Source organism: Drosophila hydei, unplaced genomic scaffold (assembly GCF_003285905.1).
Source record: "Drosophila hydei strain 15085-1641.00,03,60 unplaced genomic scaffold, DhydRS2 tig00000060-arrow-pilon, whole genome shotgun sequence".
Lineage (NCBI taxonomy): Eukaryota > Metazoa > Arthropoda > Insecta > Diptera > Drosophilidae > Drosophila > Drosophila hydei.
This window is the reverse complement of record NW_022045656.1, coordinates 9259583-9284090: the sequence shown is the minus strand read 5'-3', so window position 1 is coordinate 9284090 and position 24508 is coordinate 9259583. Positions and strand designations below refer to the sequence as shown.

At 45.6% G+C, this 24508-nt stretch overlaps 6 protein-coding genes across 6 annotated transcripts; 4 read left to right on the top strand and 2 right to left on the bottom strand.

The window, feature by feature from the left end:
• LOC111601247 lies at nt 1-872 on the top strand. Its single transcript, XM_023317746.1, has 3 exons — nt 1-276; nt 334-488; nt 546-872. The coding sequence occupies exons 1-3, from the start codon at nt 75-77 to the stop codon at nt 855-857; spliced, it is 669 nt and encodes a 222-aa protein (XP_023173514.1). The 5' UTR covers nt 1-74; the 3' UTR covers nt 858-872.
• A 1583-nt stretch (nt 873-2455) lies between these two features.
• LOC111601256 lies at nt 2456-3298 on the top strand. The gene is made up of 3 exons (XM_023317761.2): nt 2456-2660; nt 2717-2874; nt 2935-3298. The coding sequence occupies exons 1-3, from the start codon at nt 2480-2482 to the stop codon at nt 3199-3201; spliced, it is 606 nt and encodes a 201-aa protein (XP_023173529.2). The 5' UTR covers nt 2456-2479; the 3' UTR covers nt 3202-3298.
• Nucleotides 3299-4167: 869 nt separating this feature from the next.
• On the top strand, nt 4168-5125 carry LOC111601235. The gene is made up of 2 exons (XM_023317731.2): nt 4168-4545; nt 4608-5125. The coding sequence occupies exons 1-2, from the start codon at nt 4183-4185 to the stop codon at nt 5106-5108; spliced, it is 864 nt and encodes a 287-aa protein (XP_023173499.2). The 5' UTR covers nt 4168-4182; the 3' UTR covers nt 5109-5125.
• Nucleotides 5126-6257: 1132 nt separating this feature from the next.
• Nucleotides 6258-18469, top strand: LOC111601279. Its single transcript, XM_023317797.2, has 7 exons — nt 6258-6390; nt 8657-9666; nt 10254-11397; nt 11455-12711; nt 12771-16559; nt 16628-16743; nt 16807-18469. Exons 1-7 carry the CDS (start codon nt 6327-6329, stop codon nt 18361-18363), a joined length of 8937 nt encoding a protein of 2978 aa, XP_023173565.2. The 5' UTR covers nt 6258-6326; the 3' UTR covers nt 18364-18469.
• A 2469-nt stretch (nt 18470-20938) lies between these two features.
• On the bottom strand, nt 20939-22247 carry LOC111601220 (serine/threonine-protein phosphatase alpha-2 isoform-like). Its single transcript, XM_023317715.2, has one exon. The coding sequence runs from the start codon at nt 22070-22072 to the stop codon at nt 21104-21106; it is 969 nt and encodes a 322-aa protein (XP_023173483.1). The 5' UTR covers nt 22073-22247; the 3' UTR covers nt 20939-21103.
• LOC111601219 (serine/threonine-protein phosphatase alpha-3 isoform-like) lies at nt 22235-23405 on the bottom strand. Its single transcript, XM_023317714.2, has one exon. It carries the CDS (start codon nt 23321-23323, stop codon nt 22250-22252), a length of 1074 nt encoding a protein of 357 aa, XP_023173482.1. The 5' UTR covers nt 23324-23405; the 3' UTR covers nt 22235-22249.
• Between the last annotated feature and the right edge of the window lie 1103 nt (nt 23406-24508).

The window sequence follows — 24508 nt, the reverse complement described above, 5'->3', positions numbered from 1 at the left end:
AAAAATCGTTGCGGTCAGCGAAATGACAAGTTTCAGTTGGGCTTGAGGTGCCAAAGTCAAAAGTTGTTACTAACATGTTGTCAACGCAAGCTGTTATCCTTTTGCTCTGCTTCTCCTTAACTGTTGCAAGCGAGTTGCAAAAGGGAGCCGTGAGGGCTTCAGCTCCTCGCAACTGCTACAGCTGCAAGGGCATCAATTGTCAGCGAACCACGCGACAAAACGCGACGGTCAAGTGCACCGATCTGCTGGACATTTGCGTGACAGTCTACGAGGGCTGTAAGTAAACTAAGTTGTTTGTATAAAATAAATACTAAACCACAATATGCTCCACAGTTAGGGTCAGTGAGCGGGGTTGCCTGCTGGAACTATCGGTAGCTGCGCAGTCCAAGTGCCACGCACGGGATCCGCGTTGTCAAAAGTGCGGCGGAGATCTGTGCAACAATCAAGGACGCGTCGACTTTCAGTGCATACAATGCAGCGGCTCAGACGTAAGTACTACATATGCTCAGTCTAATATTATATTGATTCCTCTTGGTCTCTCACAGGACTCCAAGTGCAACTCGGCTGGTGATAGTATCAGCGCCGCCAAATGCTCAGCGCCCACTGGTAACAACGCCTATTGCTATGTGAGGGCAGTTGGCTCCAATCTGCAAAGAGGCTGCGCTCTGAGCGTCAAGGAGCAAATGAATTGCCTCCAGGATAACGACTGCAGCCTGTGCCTTCCAGAGAATGGCCATGGCTCCTCTGCCTGCAACAATTACGCTCTGGAGTTCAGTGCCAGCGGCGCCAAGGGACAGCAGGTGTTTGGCCTTCTGCTGGGACTGATCAGTGTGCTCACCATACAAGGACTCAATTAGTTTACTTTGAAAATGTTTTAAAAATTATCAAAATAATAAAAATAATAACCAAGTTACTAATTGATTAGAAGTTTGAGCTGTTTGGCTTATCAAAAAACGATATCAAACTGTATAAAATTTATAAATTTATGAAATTCTTAAGCCATGCGAAGCAAAATAATCAATGGCAATAGAAAAAGACTAATTTAAAGCGAGTTCGTATTGGATGACATAATGTTTAATAACAGGAAATATTTTAGAATTAGAATTGTATATCTATACATATATATATATTTATATATATATATATATATATATATATAACAGAGAACAATTTTCAAAAAGTAAAATATAACATAAAAAGTTACACTAACTGTTGATATATATTTTTTTAATTGTTACAGATATTTATTAAAATTATTAGTGTTATTTATTTATTTATATATATATATATATATATATATTCAGCTTTATTATTTTTAATTACCTTCCTATTTGCAAGGCTTTACTTTAAAATTGTGAAAACCTAATTAATTCGTACCAAACGTATCAGGATTTTTTCTTAATTCTATTTCTTACATTCTAATTGAAGCAAAAAAGATGAATTTTTTATTTTCGATTGGTAAAATTACTATTTCCTGTGGATTATGCTTGAAAAAGTGCAGCACTAATTGTTGTCTGAACACATAAATGTATATTATATAAATTATATATACATATAGATACATAAATAATTAGGAAACTCGTTCATTTATGATACAGGTTAACATCGAGTGCTTTTTTTAGGATTATACAAGATTAAATCATACTAAAGCATAATAATATATTTTTAGTATTGATGAAACTAACTAAATTAGGTACAAAATCTTATGACATTTATATTTACATATAATTTTGACCATGTGGAGGCGACGACTACCGCATACAAGGAGAAGTCTCCAACACCACAATCATCACAATCTTGACTTTAATCGTTTTGAATGGCATATGGTCCAATGACTCCGCCAGCTCCTAAAGCGCACCAAACATTAGTTTTCTGTAGATAGAATAGTGTTTAAAAAACATATTCTAGCTTATCCTCGTTCTCAGTGAGACAATTCTGTTCTTTATTAAATTTTGTTAATTAAAAGCACTCAATCAAAAATGGGCTTCATCACAAATCAAGAAATTTGACAAACAGAAGCTTTATTTTGACAAAAGCTTCAAAAATTTCTAAGCATTGCTCTGGTGTAGATCTAAGCTTCATGAAATGTCCAAACGAAACTTAACAAAAACAAATTATCAGCTGCTAAATGGTTAGTCAAATAAAGAAATATACACCTTATTACTCCAGCTCTTTCATTGATTATTAAAAGCTCGATATAGAGAAATATATAATCAATCAAGACATATGTTTGCTTCAATAAAATTGAGGCAAAGATAATACCCAAACGATTTTGTACTACATATTATCAAAGCCTTTGATTCTCACTAAAATATCTTCTTAACCTGTGCAAATACAAATTACGAAACTATATAGCTGTGACTAGGTGTTGCTACTTTGCCACCGGTCGAGTGTTTTCCGGCGTCGAGTGCACTTCACATAACAGCAAGCATATAAAAGTCAAAAGCATTGGCCTCCGGCCCTCAGTTAAAAGCGCATCATGAAAGTCAAAGCAATTCTGAGTGCGCTGCTGGTGGTCGTCCTCGCGACAGGATATAGCGAAGCCAACAAAATCACGAGCTGCCACAGCTGCAACGGCATCAACTGCCAGCGAACGGATCATTCGCAGGTGCAGAAGTGCGTGGACTCGCTGGACTACTGCGTGACCATCTACGATAAGTGTAGGTTGTAAAAGGTGCCACTTGAGTCTCTTCTAATATTTATTTCAAATATGCAGCGCAAGTTCTGTACAAAGGTTGCTCTCTGGAGATACCCACTAAGCTGCGCCATCGATGTGACTCGCCACATGACGATTCGTGCTTGAAGTGCAACTCGGATAATTGCAACAATGTGGGTTCCATGAAGTACGCCTGTGTGCAGTGCGACTCCAGCCAGGTAAGATGCATAGCTCAGCCTATTTCCTGGACCTATATTAAGTTTCATTTGCCTCCACAGGACAGCAACTGTGCTGAGAACGCAGCCAGCTTGAAGCCAACAGTTTGCACAGCTCCAACGGCCATCAACTCCTATTGCTATGTGAAGGCCTCAAATTCGGGCAGCAACATTCAGCGAGGCTGTTCCACAACTGTGACTGATCAGCAAAGCTGCCTCAAGGACTCCAACTGTCTGCTCTGCTCGTCCGGCGATATTCGTGGCTGCAACAGCTTGAATATTACATTCGATTCGAATGCTGGCAATCGTTTCATTCGTTTTCTGCGCTAGTTTTAAAGTTGACTGCATTTCTTTAAGCTTCCATATTCCTGTTAAAAAACAATAAACATTTGGCATCAGTATATATACAAAATATAAATATATATCGCTGGGCATTTCATGCATTTATTTATGGCAAATACAACGTTTTAATAAAACTAGCGAAGTCTCAAGATAAGATATCCAAATGGCAAAGTCTTTGGGGAAAATTGTGAATGAACTTAAAGTTGGACGAGACCTTATAATAATATCAAATTTTGCAATGCTTTCAACTAAGACTAACAAACTTTATATATAGAACTGATTAATTGAGATAAGATAAATATATAATCTATCTTAAAGTTGATATAAGTCGGGTCGAATTAGCTCTATATAATTCATATCACACTTTTTATATGCAATAGTTGATAAAGTCTATGAAAAATTGGTGCATTTGTTGTTGTTGCTTGATTGCTTATCTGTTTATGTTTGGAACTATTATTGAGATTGTATAGAGGGTATATATATCCTTGCAATCCCTAAAGGCTTCTACTAAGAACTTCATGATTTGTGTTACTCTAACTCATCACAATACGAATGCCCAATGCCATCCCTAAAATTAAAATTGATTAAATAATAAGGCAAGGGAAAAATTCCATTTTGCTTGTAAACATGTTTATTTGCTTTTGGCTAAGGAAGACCTTATGATGCAGCCCATTAAAATGAGTATTTGAGTACCTTTAGGCCTTATGAACTCGTCAAAGAAGCCAAATGGTGAGCTGTTTACACAATGCTCAAGAGCAATGCAAACAATTACGAAAAGTCATCCAAGCACTGAGTTTTATTCGGTTATCAATCAGCTTGACTTTGCCAGAGGTAGTAATAGATACTTGTACGCTTGTTAAGGGACTCTAAAGAGCCGACCACCAGCACTTCAACTGTTGGCCAGTAACAAGAAACCCTTGAGTGCCATGTAGCTTATATAAAGCGTAGGCCACCTAATCGCCAATCCAAATGGCCAAGGCATCAGTTCCAATGTTGACTAGGAAGTGTGCGATTCTCTCCGTTTTATTGCCTTTGCTGGGCGCCGCTTGTGTCCTGGCATCGGAGTCATGCTTCTACTGTCGTGGCATTAACTGTCAAAGGAGCAACTATCAGGCCACTGAGCAATGTGTCGATCAGCTCGATGCATGTGTGAGTGTCTTTGAGGGGGGCGTGGTGAGGGCACAGGGCTGCTTGGAGCGACTAGAGGACAGCTGGAGGGATCAATGCGAAGGCAAAGTTCACGATCGATTGCAGTGCGAGATTTGTGTAATCGATAAGTGCAACAATATCAGTTCCCCTCAGCTGTCCTGTGTGCAGTGCAACGATAATGAGGTGAGTTTTAAAGCTATTCATTAATAACTTCAATCTAAGGACACTGATTATTTTGTTTTCAGAATGAACTATGCCGAACTGCTCCGGAGCAGCTGGCACCACAAGCATGTGGCATAGCTCGCAGTGGACGCAACCTTTGCTATGCGAGCATCAAGAACCAACAAGTCGAGAGAGGTTGCTCACTGACCCTTGCAGAGCAGCGCAATTGCCTGGCCGATGTCAATTGTCAACTCTGCGATCCCTCGGAGATATCACATTGTAACGCTCAGCCTCTTGAGGAGATCCAAGTGACGACCCTGCCACCAGTTGATAGTACCAGCTCGACGAGTACAACTTCCTCAAGTTCGACTACGTCGAGTTCGACTTCATCAAGTTCTAGTTCCAGTTCCAGTAGCAGTTCCAGTTCAACATCAACTAGTACCACTACAACCACAGAGCAACCCACTAGCCCTTCAACCACAACACCTCAGCCCGGCAGTGCTCATAGCTTATATACGAAAAACATTCCCATTTTGCTGTTGGCTTTGCAGTTGGCTATGTATTTTTATGCCCCTAATAAATAATTTGGCAAACAAAAAAGGTATAACGTTGGCTTTTGGGTTCCCACGACCTTCTCTCAATCATAAAACTAACTAATACTAAACTAATAATCATTAGACGGTTGTTAATGTTCATAAAAAACGATTAGGTGCCCAATAACAGCTATATATATCTATATATATATATAATAGGACTTACAAAGGCCAACTAACCAAAGTTCAGAGTTAGTTGTATCAACTCTCATATACTTTCCATCTATTCTTCTACAGCAAAAAATATTAAGTATACGCATCTATTTTTAATAAGCTCTCAGTCCATGTATAAGAAGATCTTATCTTTAGAATTCTAACTAAATGAATAACTGAAACATAAGACCAAATACTATGGGGCGAAAATAAAAACCCAACATCAATAATCTACAAATGATTAGAAGAGATTAAAGAGCATTGTGAAATTATATAGAAAAACCGGGGGATATCAATCGCTTGGTAACAGCAGAAGACATTAGGAATGAGACGAAAATTCTATCGAAAATTTGACCAGATAATAAAAGGTCAGCGCTCAAAGTCCCCAGAGACTAAGAACTTCCTGAAACCCTTGAAGCGATCAAAAAGACATAACAGGTTTATCAATTGATAAGATTTGAGTGCAGCGATATTGGAAATTGCTTATTGCGCACCGAAATGCATTTCCTAACTGTGCAATGAATCAGTTTGAACGGGCTTATGCCGTCCACATAATACCAATAAAATCTATACGTTTATGGGCGACGCTCGGACCTGCAATCCACATATTAAATTGTTGGCCTGTCGCGGCCTTATCTCATCAAATTTGCCAAAGTGACGAAAATCGAAAATCGAAAATCGAACTACACGCGTGTAAACGTGTATCGGGCGCGATTCTGTGATTAGACGAAACTTTTTTGGGCTTATCTGCGGCATTGTTTTTGCTTTTTATGTAAATTCCCCTTACTAAATACGCACTGGCATTAGAGGGTGGCGGCAGGAGGGTCGGGGCGCTGGTGTTATAAATAACAGCGAGTAGAAACTCACTTTATCGGACATTCGGCAACAGTATCATATAATCATAGTCGTCAATATAAGGCAATAACTGCGGAACGACTCACTATGATACGGACATTCGACAAATCTATAAAAGCTGTGCCGAGCCGAGCCACAAAATTAGTTGCCCGATTCCACTTTTGTTGGTAATACGCGTCGGGTAAAAAGAGCCCATCGATCATGAGACTGAGCACAGCAGGGATAGCTCTGCTACTAATAGTATTATATGCCGATAATCCAAGTGGTAGGTCTACTCAAGTGTGATCAACAAGGATCAATTCAAGTGAAAATCTGCACAAATATTGGATTTATATATTATTAATCTATAAATGGATTATCAAAATCTAATTTTAAATGCGTTTCCACGTGGAATATTATGCAATCAAATTGTGTTGAACTGAAAAAAGAAATATATATATATATTTATATAATCTATCAAAGTGAAAAACAGTGTTATCAATAAACGAGCAACCATAAACAAATTTCGTTGCAAAATGGCACGTAGCTTAACGAACTGCCTAAAGCCACGATCATCAACTCTGAGGCGATCTAATGCGGAAATACAAGTGTGGATAGTACTACGCGAAGGATGTGATGCGACAGTGCATAGCTCGAGAGCTACAAAATAATATTCAACTTATGCAAGCACGTTCTAAAAAGCAAAATTAAGTTGAAGTTGGATAAAATTTATATAAAATATAGTGAACCGGTTTGAGAATATTTTTGCAGACATATCAAAATATTCGCAAGTTGCTGAGTTGTGTTTGCATATTTTTAAAAACGCAGTTTTCAGATTAAAAAATTATTTTATATATTTATTTATTTACACTGGAAATACGAGCTTTCTTGGAAGCATTTAATACCACAACATTTCTTGCACATGCTGTCAAAATAAAATATTAATTATTTCTGAAGTTTTCAAAGTTTTCCATGCAAACTAAAATTTTACTAAATGTGTGATAAGTTAAAATTCCGAAAAGCAAATTCATAGTTGATTGAGTATTTATACTAAGCTCTTGATCAGCAACATATCAAAAATGTCTTAGATATTTTGTGAGAATATAAAATTGAGTTATTTCTAGACAAACTTGATTGAGTATGTCGCATATCTGCTGTTGATCTAGAACATATTAATGTGTTAGAGATTTATTGATAATGTTTGTTGAACTGGCTCGATTGATATGACTTATGACTTATGACAAGCTCGCCTGTCTGTTTTGTGGCACATTTCTCGAAAATAAAGAAAGAAAAATAGAATTGAGTTGAAATGATTCAAAGTAGACAAAATATAAATTTAAATACAAGACATGTCTAAGGTCAATTACTATCTTAATAAAAAAATCCTCAAGCTATTAATTAGTTAGATTAAAAAATTTAAAAATCCACTACAAAAGCAAACATGTTAAGCTCAACACTATTTCTAGTAATATTAGATTACGCACTATGATTAGTGAAATCAAACTGATTTATTGTTTAGTGTGTGGATAGTTTATAAGTGCTAAGTTTTTTGTTTTGGACTTTGGCTATGGCTATTGACCTAGCATAAAGATTCTGATTGAATGATTATCTTAAGATAGTTGAATTGTATTACTTTTAATCTCAAGGGAATTTCCAGCTGGTTGTAAAAACAAGTTGTGATTAGTTTCCCAATGGTTCCCTGTTGAAGCCTTAACTTTGCTGGCAACGTCTTTTGCTTTCACTTTTAACTTACTTGAAGACTTCTTGGCCAGTCTTTTTATGTGCTTATATAAAGCGCACATATAATGCTATCTCTACCAATTAGCAATGTACGTTCGTACGTTGTAAATCGATAAAGCAATTTGATTGCCGGTTATAAATAACACGGGTATAGTGTTTCGCCGATAAAACTAGTCGCAAGATTAGTGAAAATTTATGTGTGAGTGCTATGTATATGCTATGTGTGTGGGCCTAGAGCAGATTTCAGAGACTAATTAATAGAGCAAAATGGCAAGCTTTGCTGAGTTGGTTTCTCATTTCTTTTAAGAATATGTGAAAATTTAGTAAATTTGCTGAATGTATTTGAGAGATGGAAAATTCTTTTTATGGTATTCAAAACATGAGAAAATTTAGTAAATTGGCTGAATGTATTTGAGAGATGGAAAATACTTTTTATGGTATTAAAAATTCATTTACACATATTCTAGGGCTATTGAAAACATGAGAAAATTTAGTAAAATAGGCTGAATGTATTTGAGAGATTGAAAACTCTTTTTATGGTATTAAAAATTCATTTTAGGGCTATTAAAAACATGAGAAAATTTAGTAAATTGGCTGAATGTATTTGAGAGATTGAAAATAATTTTTGTAATATTAAAATTCCCATATTAAAGAACTGAGTCTGTATGCAGTCTGTAGCCTACTAGTCCGTCTTCAAAAATGCACAATCTTGGCAACTATTATATTAGGTCTAAATACTTATACTCTTCATAGTATTTTTCCGCATTTATAAATAGTTTTTTTTTCTTATATTTGCACTTAATTAATTGCAGATGCCTGGACCCATAGTTGGCATACGGGTCCAATAAATTGTTACACCTGCTCCAGCTTGGAGCAGTGCTCTGCCAGCTGGGGCCAACTGCAGAAATGTGATAATAACAATGCTCAGAGCTGCATAGCCGTCTTCGACAGCAGCGGCGCAGTGATTCAGCGTGGCTGCAGCGACAACCTGGAGGCCACGTGCAGTGAAGCGAATGCCGATTGCTACGAGTGTCGCTCCAATGGCTGCAACAATCTGAAGAATAACAAGCAACTGGTTGAGTGTGTGGTGTGCGATGCACAAGATAATGAGAACTGCTTGAGCGACATTGAGCTGATCACCGAGACACGAGTCTGTAATGAGAAATGCATCACAGCGCTGTATCCTCGCACCAGCGACAAGGGCTCTCCGTTGGAGATAGTGCGCACGTGTCTGGACGATCTGGACTTGGACGAACGCAACGAATGTGCTGCGGGTACTTTGGCGAACTGTGTAGCCTGCGCCAGCGCTAATTGCAACACAGCTGAGCTGGGCGTGCGCGGCAGCTGCAACGTCTGCACTGGCGGCGAGTGCGATAAGCCAGAGTCTAAGACTTGCCGCGCCGTTGTTCCAGGCGGCGAAGAGCAGTGCTTCATACAGATGGACGAAAGCAATAAAATCACCGAGCAAGGCTGCTTCAGCCAGTACAACGTGAGTGACGCCTTGGTCTTGCAGAAGGAGAAACGCATTTGGACCTGTTCCGGCGAGAACTGCAATGTGATTTCCGCGCTGCCCACAGCCAAAGAGTGCAAGCTATGCAACTCGCGCACCGACAAGAACTGCGCCGTCGATCCAACTAACGTGAACTCTGAAACGGAATGCTCCCATCCCCTGAACACTGATTGCTATGCGCTGCTGCGCGACGATGGCCACACAGAACGTGGCTGCCTGAGCAGCCTGGAAGATGAAGACTACCTGGACTGCCTCGGCGGCAGCAATGCCACCAAGTGCAACTCCTGCACTGGCGACAGCTGTAATGTGAACGTGAGTGTTTGATATTAAAGCTTTGTTGCTAGGGATAACAGAGACTACAAAGTGCGCTAAGAAGGTCTTTGACAGGCTTTAAAATATAAGCTATATAAACATGCTCATCTTATTTACAAAATTATTTATTATATATTAGTAAAAGGTTTTGAAGCTTGAAGCAAGTTTTCGATACGTTCTCTTTGACTACGACTTTTGGTTAACATTTCCTTAGTTTCTTTAAAAGACATCAAATATATATAATCTGTTCCTCTCTATGACTAAAACTGTCTGAGTGGGAAGCACCGTTTAGCTTTTGAAAATGTTGCATGACTCATTCTCTATGACTAAGAGGACTTCCTTATGACTAAGAGCCCTTCAAGAATGAGATTTGATTAAAAGAAATTTAATTGAAGAGTTGAAAAAATAATCAGACAAAGAGATTTTGAATAGTGCTCACTCCATAATATCTATAAAAAAGACAAATATATATTTAGGCCCTTAACATATGTAATTTGATAAGCTCTGCATACATTAGCTTGCTTTACACTATCATTATTTAGATAAGCATGATGGCAATGTGTTAATGAATCATACTTGTTCTACAGCTGCAACCTGCGGAGCGTCTAACGTGCCACGTTTGCGACTCGAGTGTTGATAGTAACTGTGTGGCGGCGCCAGATGCCGCTGCTCTGTGCGTGCAGCACGCCGTGGAGCAGACATGTGTGACGACGCTCGATCTGCAGGGCAACACGTTGCGCGGCTGTGGCCATGAATTGCAGTGTCTAAGCACGGATAGTGCCAGCTGCCAGCGCTGCACGGGCAGCAACTGCAACACGGTCAACCTAAGCAGACGCGCTGACGGCCGTCCCGGCCAGTGGGCACAAGAGCTGCCGCTAAGCTGTCTCAGCTGTGGCGACGCAGCGGCCTGTGCGGCCAGCAGCCTGGAGCAGCTGACCTGCGCCAGCAAATCTGAATATTGTATGACAGTCTTTGATGATACCGGAGCGGTCAGTGCGCGCGGCTGCAGCGATGTGGTGGAGGAATCGTTCAGCAGCTACTGCGATGCCAATAGCGACAAATGCCACAACTGCAATTCGAATGACTGCAACAGCGCCACGTCTCAGGACAGCTACACGGAGTGCATTTACTGTGAGAGCAGCCTGAATAGCGATTGTGCTAAGAATCCCACGGCCGTGACTGCCCGACGCCAGTGCAATGGCCAGTGCATGTCCGCATACAGGCCACAAAGTGGACTGAACGTGTTTGAGCTGGTGCGCGGCTGCTTGGACGACAAGGATCCGCAGGACCAGGAGCTCTGCGCCTCAGGCGCAGACAACGAGTGCGTGGCCTGCACAGGCAATGCTTGCAACACAAATGATCTGAGCCTAAGTTCGCTCAGCTGTTATGCCTGCGGCGCGGGATTGGACTGTGCAGTACCAGAGATAGCTGTGTGCCTCAACTATAGTCCCTCGGATCGCTGTTACATGCTGTTCGATGAGACGGCTTCGATCACGGCGCTTGGCTGTCAGTCCGATCTAGATGAGGCGTTCATTGAGAGCAATCGACACAATTTGATTTTCTGCGAAGAAAACAACTGCAATTATTTTGACCTCGTGCCCACTCCCAACGACTGTGCCGTCTGCTCTTCCCTTGACAATGAGAACTGTGCCACCAATCCCAGCAAGATCACACAAATCGAGAAGTGCAACGTTCTGCCTAACACAGGCTGCATGACGCGTATCCTTTCGGGTGAGTTGGGCTGCTTCTAGTCTTCGTAAGCTTGCTAAACGAACTTTCACCTTTCAGATGGCTCAACGGAGCGCGGCTGTGTAAGCAAGCTGGCCACCAGCCAGCTCAGAGCTTGCCTGAACGGCGAAGGCAATTGCGAAGTGTGCGACGGCGACTTGTGCAACCAGCAGATCTATCCGGCCGATCGTCGCAGCTGTCAGCGCTGCAACTCGGTGCTAGATCCAAGCTGCGGCTCCGCGCCCAATGCTGCCACTGTGTGCCCGCGCTACGACGAGACACAGGGCTGCAGCGTCAAGCTGGTCGATGGCGCCACATATCGTGGCTGCCAGACGGAATTCCGTTGCGATGATTCGGACAAACAGTACTGCCGGCAATGCAGCGGCGACAACTGCAATGTTGTCGACTTGGAGCTGACGAACATTGGCTATCCGGGCAAATGGGTGACACCTCCGATCAATTGCTACACCTGTGCCGGCGTCGGCTGCCAGGGCACCAGCTTGGGCGCACTGCAGAAGTGCCACAACAACAACGAGCAGAACTGTGCCACCGTCTTTGCCAGCAATGGCTCCGTGGTGCTGCGAGGCTGCACCGATCAGCTGTACGCCGATGCTGAGCTGACGCAGTACTGCGACGAGACGTCGGGCAGTTGCAAGTTCTGCAAATCCTCAGCCTGTAACAATGCCAAGCAGCTGGACAACTATGTGGACTGTGTGCTGTGCGACGGCACCGATCAGGCGGCCTGTGTGCGCAGCATTGGTGACATTTCGCGCAAAGTCTCCTGCCAGGGCGATTGCTTTACAGGACTTTATCCGCGCAATCGAACGGATGTGGATTCGCCACTGGAGCTGGCACGCGGCTGCCTGGACGATCTGGACCTCGACGATCGCTTGGCCTGTGCCGATGGCAAGCTGGAGAATTGCGTTGCCTGCAGCGGCGAGGCGTGCAACAAGGCAGATGTGCCCGAAAATCGCTTGAGCTGCAACTACTGCGACGATGAGAGCTGCGACACGCTGACCTCACAAACTTGCACCTCATATAGAGCCAACGATCAGTGCTACATTCATGTCGGAGATCTGCGCATCGAGAGCATGGGCTGTGCCAGCGATCTGGAGCGCTCCTTCCTTCAGGCCAATCGTCGCGACTTGTACCTTTGCGACAGCAAAGACTGCAATGTTAAGGATGTTTTGAATCTAGTAGGCGTGGCCTGCAATATTTGCAACTCCACGCATGATCCCAATTGCATTCAGGGTGTCACGGGCGGAGCCGTCTGTCAGCACTACTTGAATCCAGAATGCTACAGTCACATCACTGAAGGTAAGTTAGCCTAGTCAGAGAAATTATTCCTGATACTTAAGAGTCTCCTTGCCCAACAGACGGCGTTTTGAAGCGAGGCTGCCTCATGGACACGGCTGATGATCTCTATGACGATTGCCTCAGTGGCGAGAGCTCCACCTGCCAGATTTGTAACGAAAATAATTGCAACAAGGAACTGTTCCCCGCCGACTGGCAGAGCTGCCTGCGCTGCGATTCCAACACTGACGCCGACTGCGAGAGTGAGCCAGCGGCCTATGGCAGCTACTGTGCGGTCTATGCGGCTGGCGATGCCTGCGTGACGAGCCTGGAGAATGGACGCACTCGCCGCGGCTGCCAGTCGGAGATCTACTGCGATGCCAGCCAGGTGGCCAGCTGTCGCATCTGCGAGGGCGCCAATTGCAATTCGGTTGACCTGGGCAGCAGCAATGTGGGTGAGCCAGGCAAGTGGCAGGATTTGCCACTGAGCTGCCTCGTGTGCACCGACATCGAGAGCTGCGCCAGTGTCACGACACCCACGACCTGCCAGGGCAACAACAAGCAGCTCTGCTCCACTGTGTTCAACGACGATGGCCAGGTGATTGCGCGCGGCTGCAGCGATGCTGTCCTAGCTGAGCACCTCGGCTACTGCGAAGCCAATAGCAAGAGCTGTCCGCAGTGCAAGTCGAATGGCTGCAACAATGCCGTGAGCTTGGCCGACTATGTCGACTGCTATCAGTGCGATTCGGAACTGGACGAGAACTGTGCCTGGGAGGCGCCCAAGAAGACACGCCAGTGCCAAGGCCAGTGCATGACGGGCATGTATCCGCGCAGCTCCGCAGTGGACACTGCGCTGCTGCCCACTCGCGGCTGCTTGGACGATCTGGAGCAGGCCGACCGGGAGCAGTGTGCTGATGGCAAGCACGCCAGCTGCACGGCCTGCAGCGGAGCACTGTGCAACAGCGAGCAGATTATAGAGACGCCTCAGGAGTGCTACAAATGCCTGGATCCGCTGTGCGAAGACGTCTTCACAGCCAAGTGCGTCGCGTATAGGGAGAACGATCAGTGCTACTTGGCATTCGATAGCATGAGCGTCGTTGCCATGGGCTGTGTCAGCGAGTTCGAAACGCAAGTGGTCAACGAGCTGCTCGCCCAGCAGCGTTTGCTGCTCTGCGAAGGCCAGAACTGTAATTTCCTCGATATTATACCAAATCCCAATACCTGCCTGCAATGTAACTCCCTGAGCGATCCACGCTGTGCCACGCACCCCAATCAGTTGCAAACCACGGGCATCTGCTCGTCCATACCTTACACGCAGTGCGTCACGCACATTGATGCAGCGGGCACCACCACGCGTGGCTGTGTGTCCAACCTGGACAGCGATGACTTCTATGGCTGCATAACGGGCTCGGCGGAGAACTGCGAACTGTGCACGGGTACCAATTGCAATGGCCTCAGCGTTTATCCGGCGAATCGTCGTCGTTGCCATCAGTGCGACTCGGCGACCAATGCCGACTGTGCGACTGCGCCGAGCAGCAGCGCTGTCTGCCCCATTTATGATGCCGAGGACACTTGCGTGACGACGATTATCAAGGACGTCACCCATCGCGGCTGCAGCTCCAGTTTGAGCTGCCCAGATCCCAGCAATCCCAGCACTTGCCGCGTTTGCAGCGGCGATGCCTGCAACACCATCGACTTGGAGCGCCTGAACGTCGACGGCTATCCGGGCACCTGGCAAGAGCCACCCATTAGCTGCCTAACCTGTGCCAGCTCGAGCGAATGCAGCTCGGGCGGCGGCACACTGGAGAAGTGCGTGGGCCAGGACAATTGCGTTACGGTCTTTGATAGCACCGGCGATGTGGTGACCTCACGAGGCTGCAGCGAAGCCTTGGACACGACCAGCGCCAACTACTGCGATGAGCAGCCCAACAACTGTCCACGCTGCAATTCCAATGGCTGCAACGTGGCCGACAGCCTCAAGAACTACGTGGACTGCTTGGTGTGCGATTCGAGTGTGAATCCCGATTGCGCGAACGATGCCAGCAAGATCACCAAGACACGTAAGTGCCATCAAAGCTGCATGTCTGCCTTCCTGCCACTGTTCGGCGAAACAGAGGATCCCAGCTACGCCTTGCTGCGCAACTGCTTCGATGATATGGAGCAGGAGGATCGTGAGACTTGCGGAACAGACGCCAACAAATTCTGCGCCAGCTGCGAGACGAACAAGTGCAACAACGTGGATCTGGTGGCCACACGACACAGCTGCCTCAGCTGTCGCGGCGATGACTGCCAGAATGCCCAGCCAGCGACCTGCGCCAATTATCGGGAAACCGACGAGTGCTACATTGAGTTCGATGAGCAGCGCTCAGTCGTGGCTCAGGGCTGTCTCAGCGAGTACAGCCATGAGGAGATTTACTTGCTGCAGCGCTCGAAGCGTCTGCTGAGATGTGCAGACAATGACTGCAACACAATCGAGTCCCTGGCCGAGCCGCAGACTTGTGTGCTGTGCAGCTCGCGCACAGATCGCAACTGCGCCGTGAGCCCCAGCAGTGTGAATAGCGCCACGAGCTGCCAGCTGACGGGTCTGCCGGAATGTTATACACGTGTGCTGGCTGATGGCGCCACGGAGCGTGGCTGCCTGTCCAGCTTGGAGGAGGATGAGTTCCTGGGCTGCTTCAATGGCACCGTCGCAGGCTGCAGCGCCTGCTTGGGCGATTCGTGCAACAAGGCGGTGTATCCCACCGACCGCACCTCGTGCCACATTTGCAGCTCGGACACCAATGGAAACTGTGAGTCCGCTCCCAACAGCCTCTCCGTTTGCCCCGTCTACGCTGCGGGCGATTCGTGTGTGACAAATCTACGTGGGGGCGTTACCTACAGAGACTGCGGCAGCTCGCTGAGCTGCGAGCCCAATTCGAAGACTTGCGTCATCTGCCACGGCAACGGCTGCAACGTGGCCGATCTATCTGGACTCAGCGATAACAATCACGGCTGGTGGCAGGATCTGCCCTTGACCTGTCTCAGCTGCGACGGTGCCGCCTGCCAGGAGAGCAGCATCAGCTCCGAGCGCTGCGCGGACAACAACGAACAGGACTGCATAACCGTCTTTGATGAGTCCAACGTGGTGGTTCGTCGCGGCTGTGAAGATGCCATTGAGCAGGACGCGCAGCTCGCCAGCTACTGTAGCGCCAATAGTGCCAAGTGCCCATTGTGCAAGTCCAACGACTGCAACAACGCAACTGCCATAACCCAATATAATAGCTGCATCTACTGCGACAGCAACAAGAGCAAGTCCTGCCTGTGGGAGCCAACGAGCACGGCACACAAGCGCCGCCAATGCCAAGGCGAGTGCATGACAGCGCTCTTCGGCAGCCCGGAGGCGGGCCTGGACCTCGTACGCACGTGCCTGGATGACAAAGAGCCCCAGGATCAACTAATCTGCTCCAGCGGCAAGGACGACCATTGCGTCTCCTGCTCTGGAGAGGCCTGCAATGTGCAAACGCTGCCCGCAGAGCGCCTGAGCTGCTACCACTGCGAGGACGCCAGCTGCGAGCAGCCAGAGAGCAAGCAGTGCGACATCTACAAGCCCAACGACAGCTGCTTCATCTGGTTCGACGAGACGAACAGCATTCGGCAGTCGGGCTGCCTGAGCTCGTTCCGCAATCAGGATCTGGAGAGTGTTATCGAGACCAAGCGCATTTCCGTTTGCCAGGGCGACAACTGCAACACGTTCACGGACTTGCAACACGTGACATGCGCCGTCTGCGACTCTCGCGAGGATCCCAAGTGTGCCACCACGCCCTTGGCCGTGGACAGCTTTAAGACCTGCAGTCAACTGCCGCATACGCACTGTGTTACCAAACTGGAGAATGGTAAGTCTGACATGGCCCAAAGGCAACGAAGGGCGAGGAAATCAATCGAATCCATCTTCATTTTTCAGATGGTGCAACAACCCGTGGCTGCCTGTTCGATCTGGATCAGGCTCAGTTCGCAGCTTGTCTGCTGGGCAACGACAAAAACTGCTCAATCTGTGACGCGGATGGCTGCAATCGCGAGGTGAGTTCGAAGCGTTAATAGGCACCAACCGAGTTGACTAATCGAGCTGTTCCACTCGCTTAGATTTTCCCAGCTGAACGGCTGCAGTGCTACAGCTGCAGCTCAGCGGATGACAGCAGCTGCGCCTCCAATCCCACAAAGACATCTGCCTGCGCCTGGGTCAGCGACACGGAAACGTGCCAGACGAAACTGGAGAACAATTTGACGACGCGTGGCTGCAGCAGCACCATCGGTTGCAGCAGCAGCGACTATCGCAATTGCCGCAACTGCGTGGATAGCTGGTGCAACTCGATCGACCTGGTCAACCGCGTGGATGACGGCCAGCATGGCTGGTTCCAGCCCTTGCCCTTGAAGTGTCACACCTGTGTGGGCGAGGACTGCTACAGCTCGCTGGGTCCGGCCGTGCAATGTAGCCTGAATCCTGAGCAGGACTGCAAGACGGTGTTCGATGTCGACGGCCAGAAGGTGCGCCGACGCGGCTGCGCCGACGATGTGGATGACTACGAGGATCTCTACTGCCGCAAGCATCCCGAACTGTGCCTCACTTGCAAGTCCAACGAATGCAATGACGTCTGGAGCTTGGAGAGCCTAAACACCTGCGTCTTCTGCAACTCGGAGGCAAGTCCGCAATGTGTTAGCTACCCGCAAAGCACAGAGCTGAGCACGCGCCAGTGCCAGGGCGACTGCATGGTGGCGTTGGTGGGCAAGAATGTGGTGCGCAGCTGTCTGGACGACAAGGAGGCATTTGACCGCCCCAGCTGCAGCAGTGACGAGAGTGGCACAAACTGCGCCGCCTGCGATAGCGACAATTGCAACACCTTCGCCTACCCATCAGATCGCCTGAGCTGCCACGTCTGCTCCAACAGCGGCTGCACTGCAAGCCATTCCGAATACTGCGTCGACTATGAAAGCAACGACTTCTGCTTTGCCAAGTACAACGATGGCGAGGTGCAGCTAATGGGCTGTGCGAGCAGCCAAAGCAGCGCCGATCTGGATCAGTGGCGCTCGGCGAACCAGCTGCACGAATGCCCCACCAAAGACTGCAATATGCTGAACGTGCTGCCAACCAGTGGCGTCTGCATAGCTTGTGACTCGAGCAAGACGCCCAGCTGTGCCCAGTCGCCCACTGACGTGGACATTACGACAACCTGCCACGCCCCGTTGGCGGACTGCCTGACGCGACTGGAGGACGGACACACCATACGCGGCTGCCTCAACAGCCTCAGCAGCACCGAGGGCAACGCCTGTGTGGCCAATGGCACCTGCGTTGGCTGCGCCGGCGACAAGTGCAACGCCGACATTTTCCCAGCCAATCGCCGCAAGTGTCACATCTGCAACTCGGTCGCCAATGACGACTGCTACGAGGATCCCAATCACTTGGCCATCTGTCCCATCTATGCCGCCGACGACTCTTGTGTCGCTGCCCGCGATCTAGACGGCTACGTGCAGCGTGGCTGCGCCAGCCAACTGCAGTGCGACATCAATGACACAGAGAACTGCATCATATGCAAAACGGACGGCTGCAACACGAACAAGTTCAACGGCGCCGCTGCCCTCGGTGGCATCGGCCTGGCACTCACGCTCGCCTGGTCCCTGATAGTCAGCTATAGCGGCCACTGAGCCACTTACCGATAACTTGCCATAGCTTTTAAATTAAAATAGTTGAATTATTTCTATACGAAACACAAAATAAATTAAAACGACATATTTAAGAACTAGCTCGACTCACTGAAGACCAAAGCAGCATATCGAGGTACTATAGATGGAGGATTTTGGCTAAATAGTTCTGTGAAATTGTAACAGGCAGCAGAAGGCGTGGCAGACCACATAAAGTATATGTTATGCTTGATCAGGATGACGCGCTGAATCGATCTAGCCATCTGGCGTCTGTCCATCCGTCCATCTGTGCATTTTTTCGCCGCTAACCACAGAAGCTAGAGACTTGAAATTTGAAATGTATCCTCGTGTATGCCATACTTATTATGCCATTTCCTTATTATCGATAAAAATCGATCATTTCTTTTAATTTATTTAAGCCTAGCTCTTATACTGCATGAATACTTCAGATTTACTGTGCAGATTTCTGTAATGCATACAAAGCATATTTTGTATTTTGAATACCTCCCCCATTTCCCCCCGAATTTGCAAAAACTAGAGACTTGTGCTTTTGCCAAAAATATACATATGAATGTTCTTATCACAAATTTGAGTAAGAAAGTCCATTCAGAAAAAATATTATGCAACTATTAAGTTGCCCTAGAGAAGCCCAAATGCAGCCCAAGCGCGGCCGCTGCGTCAACTGCGCAGTCAGCAGAGCGCGTGCTTATGTCTGCGTGTATATGTATATGTGAACCTACTGTTTGTTATGCATATATAAAAGAATCCTAGAATGTTGCGTATATCAGCACTTCCCAGTGTTCAGGGTATCTCCTAGTCGAGCCATCTCAACAGCAGCACTCTCTCTAGTTGAGTTTCCCATAGCAACTCCATGTCTCTGTGTAAGTACGCATTTCTCAATCTCCCTTACCTTTTCACTCTCAAAATCTTATAATTTCTACACAATAAGTTGCCAGCATATTTCATAAAGTGTTGAGCAAACTCCCTTTATATAAATTTCTAAAAACTACTTCAAGTCGGTCGTCGACAATTGAGTTTTAGTGACTCACGACTAAATAAAATTTATCTTAAGCTTTTATCCTATCGCGATATTGTACAGTAGCTCTGTGTTTTTCTGCTTCTTTTTATTTTCAGGCCATTTGTGATAAAATTGCTGACCACTAAATTGCGTTCATAAATCTGAGCGTAATTGCTTTTAGCCATGTCCAGCAATTAAGAGCAAATCAAATTGTTAGGCGACTGGTTTGTTGTTGGCCATTTCATGCGAATGGCGATAAGTTCATAGAGTGCCGCCAGTTGACTACACAAATTGTCAGTTGTGGCTAATCTTGATGGCCATACCAAGTGACAAATTGCAGCAGCGCTGGGCGCCCGTTTAAGCCATTGAACGCTACCTGAATTTCAATTTGTGCATTGTCCACAGGCCGATGATGAGTTAAATCTTAAACTGCGCCAGCTTCCATTTGCATTTTATTTCCACTGGCTGCGTTCGGCAATTTCTTGAAAACTTCCTGGCAGCAAGGTGGCTGGGTCTAAGGGTTCCCGCTTGGCAAATTTCACTTTTCAACTTTATTCGAGCACGAAATTGACGTGGCAGACGCACAAGGTTTTTTGCGTCTATACCCTGAAGGCACTTTAAACGGAGTTTTGCCCACCAAACGAGTTGAGGCACAAATGTTTTTATGTCTAGCCTTGGCTGTAAACAAATAATGCCGACACACATGGGAATGGGCACATGTATATGGGATTATTAAAGAGCATTATAAGAGGCTCAATTATGGGAATTTTACAGAATTTGATACTAGATATAGCTAGCTCTATAAACATTCTGCATTTATTAAGCTAACTAGCCTATGGCTCAAAGTGAAGAGTAAATTAATCATGTAAATTATATATAAAGACTTAACTCTAATCAGAGAGTGTCAAATTATATTAAAGTAGTCTCAACTCATAGCATCAAACCAACCTAGCCAAGAGCAGCTCGAGCATTAGATGCATCTCGAGTGACATAATCGATCCGTGCACCTGCCACTTGCATTGCTGCTGTAATCGCAATCACAGCTGATAGCCGCATGCAGCTGTCACAACAAACCGCCCGTTAGCCCAGCTGCTGTTGACCAATTTATTTAGCCCCGTTTATAGCTGGACACGGCCTACCACGCCACAAGTTGCTGACAGCAACAGCCGCAAATAAAATCCATTAGTTGCAACCAACTGCAAATGCCGGCAATTGCTAGCTGCCCAAATAGTCAAATAGTCAAATGGCCAAATGGGCAACTGGACAGCTCCTGCTGCGCTTTCGGTCCATGTCCGCGCCACAGAGCAAACAAATTTAATATAGCATTGCAGCAGTTGCAGCCAGGCAGCGCGAGTCGTGTGCTGTAAATTATGTGCAACAAATAAATTATGCTCAGCTCTGGCATTTGATTAAAATGTTTAAGTGTCAGGCGATGGGAAATAAATTGCAATGATGTGGCAGGCAAGGCGGGCCAATCTGTATTGTAGGGCACAGTTGTCTCTGGCATTGAAAGAACTACCATGCAATGTTATATTTTTTAATAATAGATATAAAATGAATTTAGTATGACTATAATTATCTGTCGGTTGGCACGTTATTAAGACGTAATCGAAGTAAAACCCGTTCCTAAGCGGAAACATACAAAATAATTTATAAAATTGTAAGCTAACGGAAGAATACGTCAATATCATATCACATTCAACAGCAGATTTAGAGCACACAGCGTCACTTGTTTAACACTTTCCGTAAGCCAGTTTTCTTAGATGGCCTAAGGACAAAGAACGAACACATCAGCGTCTCATCGACGGACAACATGGCTCCGGCATTATCGAATTCACCGCAATAGTTGGGCGCCGAGAAGATGGTAATTAGCTGGCGCTTGGCAAAGAACTCGTAGCCATCCTCGACCACCTGATGGGCGCGACAGACCAAATCGAACTTGAAACGATGCACGAACTTGCCCACCGTGTCCGCACCGAAGGTGACGCTAACTCCACGATCGTTGTCAGCCCATCCCATTATCTTGGGATCGGGATCGGCCCAGAGCAGGTCGCAGAGCAGGCCCTTGTCGGGCACCTCGCAAGGACGTTGCAATTTGGCGATTTGCGTCATGTTGTTTAGCTCGGGACTGAGACCGCCGTGGCAGCAGAATATCTTCGTGTCCACAATGGCCGCCACTGGCATACAGTTATAGCAATCAACAAAGGTACGCCACAGCTTAATGGTATAACGCCGCTTGCACTCGTCGTAGAAGCCGTAGACGCGATTGATGCCAGCACTTTCGTGATTGCCACGGAGCACAAAAAAATTTTGCGGAAACTTGACTTTGTAGGCCAGCAGCAGGCAGAGGGTCTCAATCGATTGCTTGCCCCGATCAACATAGTCGCCCAAAAATAGATAGTTAGAAGCTGGAGGATAGCCGCCATAGTCAAACATACGCAACAAGTCCGTAAACTGGCCATGTAAATCGCCGCAGATCTTGACCGGCGCTGAAAGCTCCAGCAGCATGGGCTGCTGGAGTAAGACATCCCTACAGCGCAGGCACAGAGATCGTATATCCGCTTCGGTGAGATGCAATTGCTTAACTCTACGAACTTCGATAATTGCCAATATCATCTGATCAATATTTGCAGGGTCGACGATTGATGAATGACGGGCCGCAGCTGCGGCATTTGGCGTTGACGCATGTGCCATCCCGAAAAGAGCCACAGATTCTGATACTGCCGCGACTCGTGCAGCACACAACGAGATTTTGAGTAGGTTGCACAATTTGATCGATTGAAAACATATATGATGACTGCCATCTACTAATATGATTGAAATGGCAGAAATGTTGATGTGACAAGAAATATTGACAGATGGCGCCCGGGCTCAGCTCTCATGCTTTACGTTTTTCTCAGTATTGTTTGCAGAAAGGGGATCAATGGTAGCCTTCTGCCCAAATATCTTGGATGGCCGCAGAACATGAAATGTGATCATCAAATTCTCATCGACGCCCATAGAAGCTCCGGCGTTATCGAACACGCCACAGTAATTTGGCGCGGAGAATATGGTGACCAGTTGACGCTTTGCGAAAAACTCATAGCCATCTTCGACAACCTGATGGGCACGGCAGATGAGATCGAAGTCAAATTTTTGCAAGAACTTCTCAATCACATCGCGTCCATAGAGGAAGCTAACGCCCCGATCACTGGGCGTATAGCCGAAGCCCGTCATGTCCGGATCACTCCACAACAAATCGCACAGCAGACCCTTGTCAGGCACATCGCACGGTCTAGTCAGCAAATCAATATCTTTCAGCTCCATCAGCTTTTGGCTCAAGCCGCCATGACAGCAGAAGATCCGGTCCGATATGATCGCTGCCACTGGCATGCAATTGTAGCAATCGACGAACATTTTCCACAGCTTGACCGTGTAGCGCCGCTTGCACTCGTCGAAGAATCCGTAAAAGCGATTTATGCCCTGCGCCTCGTGGTTGCCGCGCAGCAGAAATATATGATTTGGATAAGTAAGCTTCAATGATAGCAAAAGCGTTATGGTTTCCACCGAATTTTTGCCCCGGTCTACGTAATCGCCCAGAAATAGATATGTGGCGGCCGGTGGATAACTGCAGTGCTCCAGTATTCTCAGCAGATCGCCAAACTGACCATGAATATCACCAACGACGCGCAGCGGTGCCTCCAAGTGCAGCAGCATCGGCCCATCCATAAACAGCTGTCGTGCCGCAATGCACATGCTCATGAGGTCTTGTTCGAACAGCTGCACGCGCTGCATTTTGGCTGCCTGAAAGTTTTTCAGCTTGCTTATCATTTCCATGATCGGATTTTTTAGCGCGGTTGAGTACATTGACTCCCTAGCCGCAGAAATTCGTGGACCTTCATTAACATTGTGTTGACCGCGCAATGGACGAACTGTGCCCACGCCCTGATCAACATTTCGACTCATATTCAAGCCGTCTTTGGTTCCTTCAAAGTGTTTGTGTTTTTTTTTTTAAGCTTTTCATAATATATATTATAGTTACACGAAAACTCTGTCAAACTAAAATAAAAACAATTTCAAAAATGCCCAGATCAAAATAAAATTTGATAATTATTCAAATACAATTTCTTAGCCTAAACATTTGAATATTTTAAAATATATTTAGTTTATTTTGAGTTTTCATTTAAATTGTGCAAGAATATTTATAAATAATTACTTAGCTACATAAGCACTAAATAAATGAAGAAATATACCTAGAGATTTACAACTAACAACAGATAAAAATATATTTAAAAGCAAATTTGGTCAAAACGTTGTTTTAGATTTAAGCGAACTTTTCGCTTATGAGATTTATATTGCTTGATGAACTAGAAACATAATTCTCACGGTTGAACTCGACTAAAAAATTAATATAATATTCAGTTAATAGTTTATAAAGAGCTTCTTATTTAGCAAAGCGTGACTATCAGATACCCTAAGATATGAACTGTGAGCAGGAAAAGTTTAAAATCCAAATAAACATTTTTCGCATTATTCATATTTAAGCCTCCCAAAAAATTCTACAAAATAAGAGGTATTGTTAAGTATATATGAATGTTTCTTTAGGTCATCATAGCTACAATTGAACAACTGAAAATTGCTTTTAGTTGAGTTTGTCTTCACAGTTTACTACAAAAAACCAACGATTATAAAATATTGAAATTTTTATTAAAATAATAGTTAAGTTTGGCGAACTTCTCATTTCATGAGCCCATTTATATATATATATATATATATATATATATATATATATATATATATATATACTATTTTTGCGCTTTATCGACTAGAGTCTTTGGTTTATTTATCAGCAAAAACCAATGATAAAATAATGTCATAAAATGTGCAACTCTTTAAAAAATTCACCCATATATATTACTCTGAACACCAATGTTTTTGAATTGATTTGCATATTGATAAAAATATTTTCAATTTTTAAAATTTAAATTAAATTTATAGCGAAATGAACTGCATTTCGCCTTGCCATGCAAGTCACCTTGGTATATTGTGCTTGGCATCTTTTAATTTCCGCTTTCTCGCACCTCAGACGCGGCAAGTTGTCCACTCCACGTGGGTCTGGGCAGGCCACGGCAAACCGCTCCAGCCATCCAC

Coding starts and splice junctions, on each gene's coding strand:
- LOC111601247 (XM_023317746.1), top strand. CDS start 75: ATGTTGTCAACGCAAGCTGTTATCCTTTTGCTCTGCTTCTCCTTAACT. Junction 277..333: donor CGTGACAGTCTACGAGGGCT/GTAAGTAAACTA, acceptor TATGCTCCACAG/TTAGGGTCAGTGAGCGGGGT. Junction 489..545: donor TACAATGCAGCGGCTCAGAC/GTAAGTACTACA, acceptor GGTCTCTCACAG/GACTCCAAGTGCAACTCGGC.
- LOC111601256 (XM_023317761.2), top strand. CDS start 2,480: ATGAAAGTCAAAGCAATTCTGAGTGCGCTGCTGGTGGTCGTCCTCGCG. Junction 2,661..2,716: donor CGTGACCATCTACGATAAGT/GTAGGTTGTAAA, acceptor TCAAATATGCAG/CGCAAGTTCTGTACAAAGGT. Junction 2,875..2,934: donor TGCAGTGCGACTCCAGCCAG/GTAAGATGCATA, acceptor TTGCCTCCACAG/GACAGCAACTGTGCTGAGAA.
- LOC111601235 (XM_023317731.2), top strand. CDS start 4,183: ATGGCCAAGGCATCAGTTCCAATGTTGACTAGGAAGTGTGCGATTCTC. Junction 4,546..4,607: donor TGCAGTGCAACGATAATGAG/GTGAGTTTTAAA, acceptor TTTTGTTTTCAG/AATGAACTATGCCGAACTGC.
- LOC111601279 (XM_023317797.2), top strand. CDS start 6,327: ATGAGACTGAGCACAGCAGGGATAGCTCTGCTACTAATAGTATTATAT. Junction 6,391..8,656: donor ATATGCCGATAATCCAAGTG/GTAGGTCTACTC, acceptor AATTAATTGCAG/ATGCCTGGACCCATAGTTGG. Junction 16,744..16,806: donor CGGATGGCTGCAATCGCGAG/GTGAGTTCGAAG, acceptor CCACTCGCTTAG/ATTTTCCCAGCTGAACGGCT.
- LOC111601220 (XM_023317715.2), bottom strand. CDS start 22,072: ATGGCACATGCGTCAACGCCAAATGCCGCAGCTGCGGCCCGTCATTCA.
- LOC111601219 (XM_023317714.2), bottom strand. CDS start 23,323: ATGAGTCGAAATGTTGATCAGGGCGTGGGCACAGTTCGTCCATTGCGC.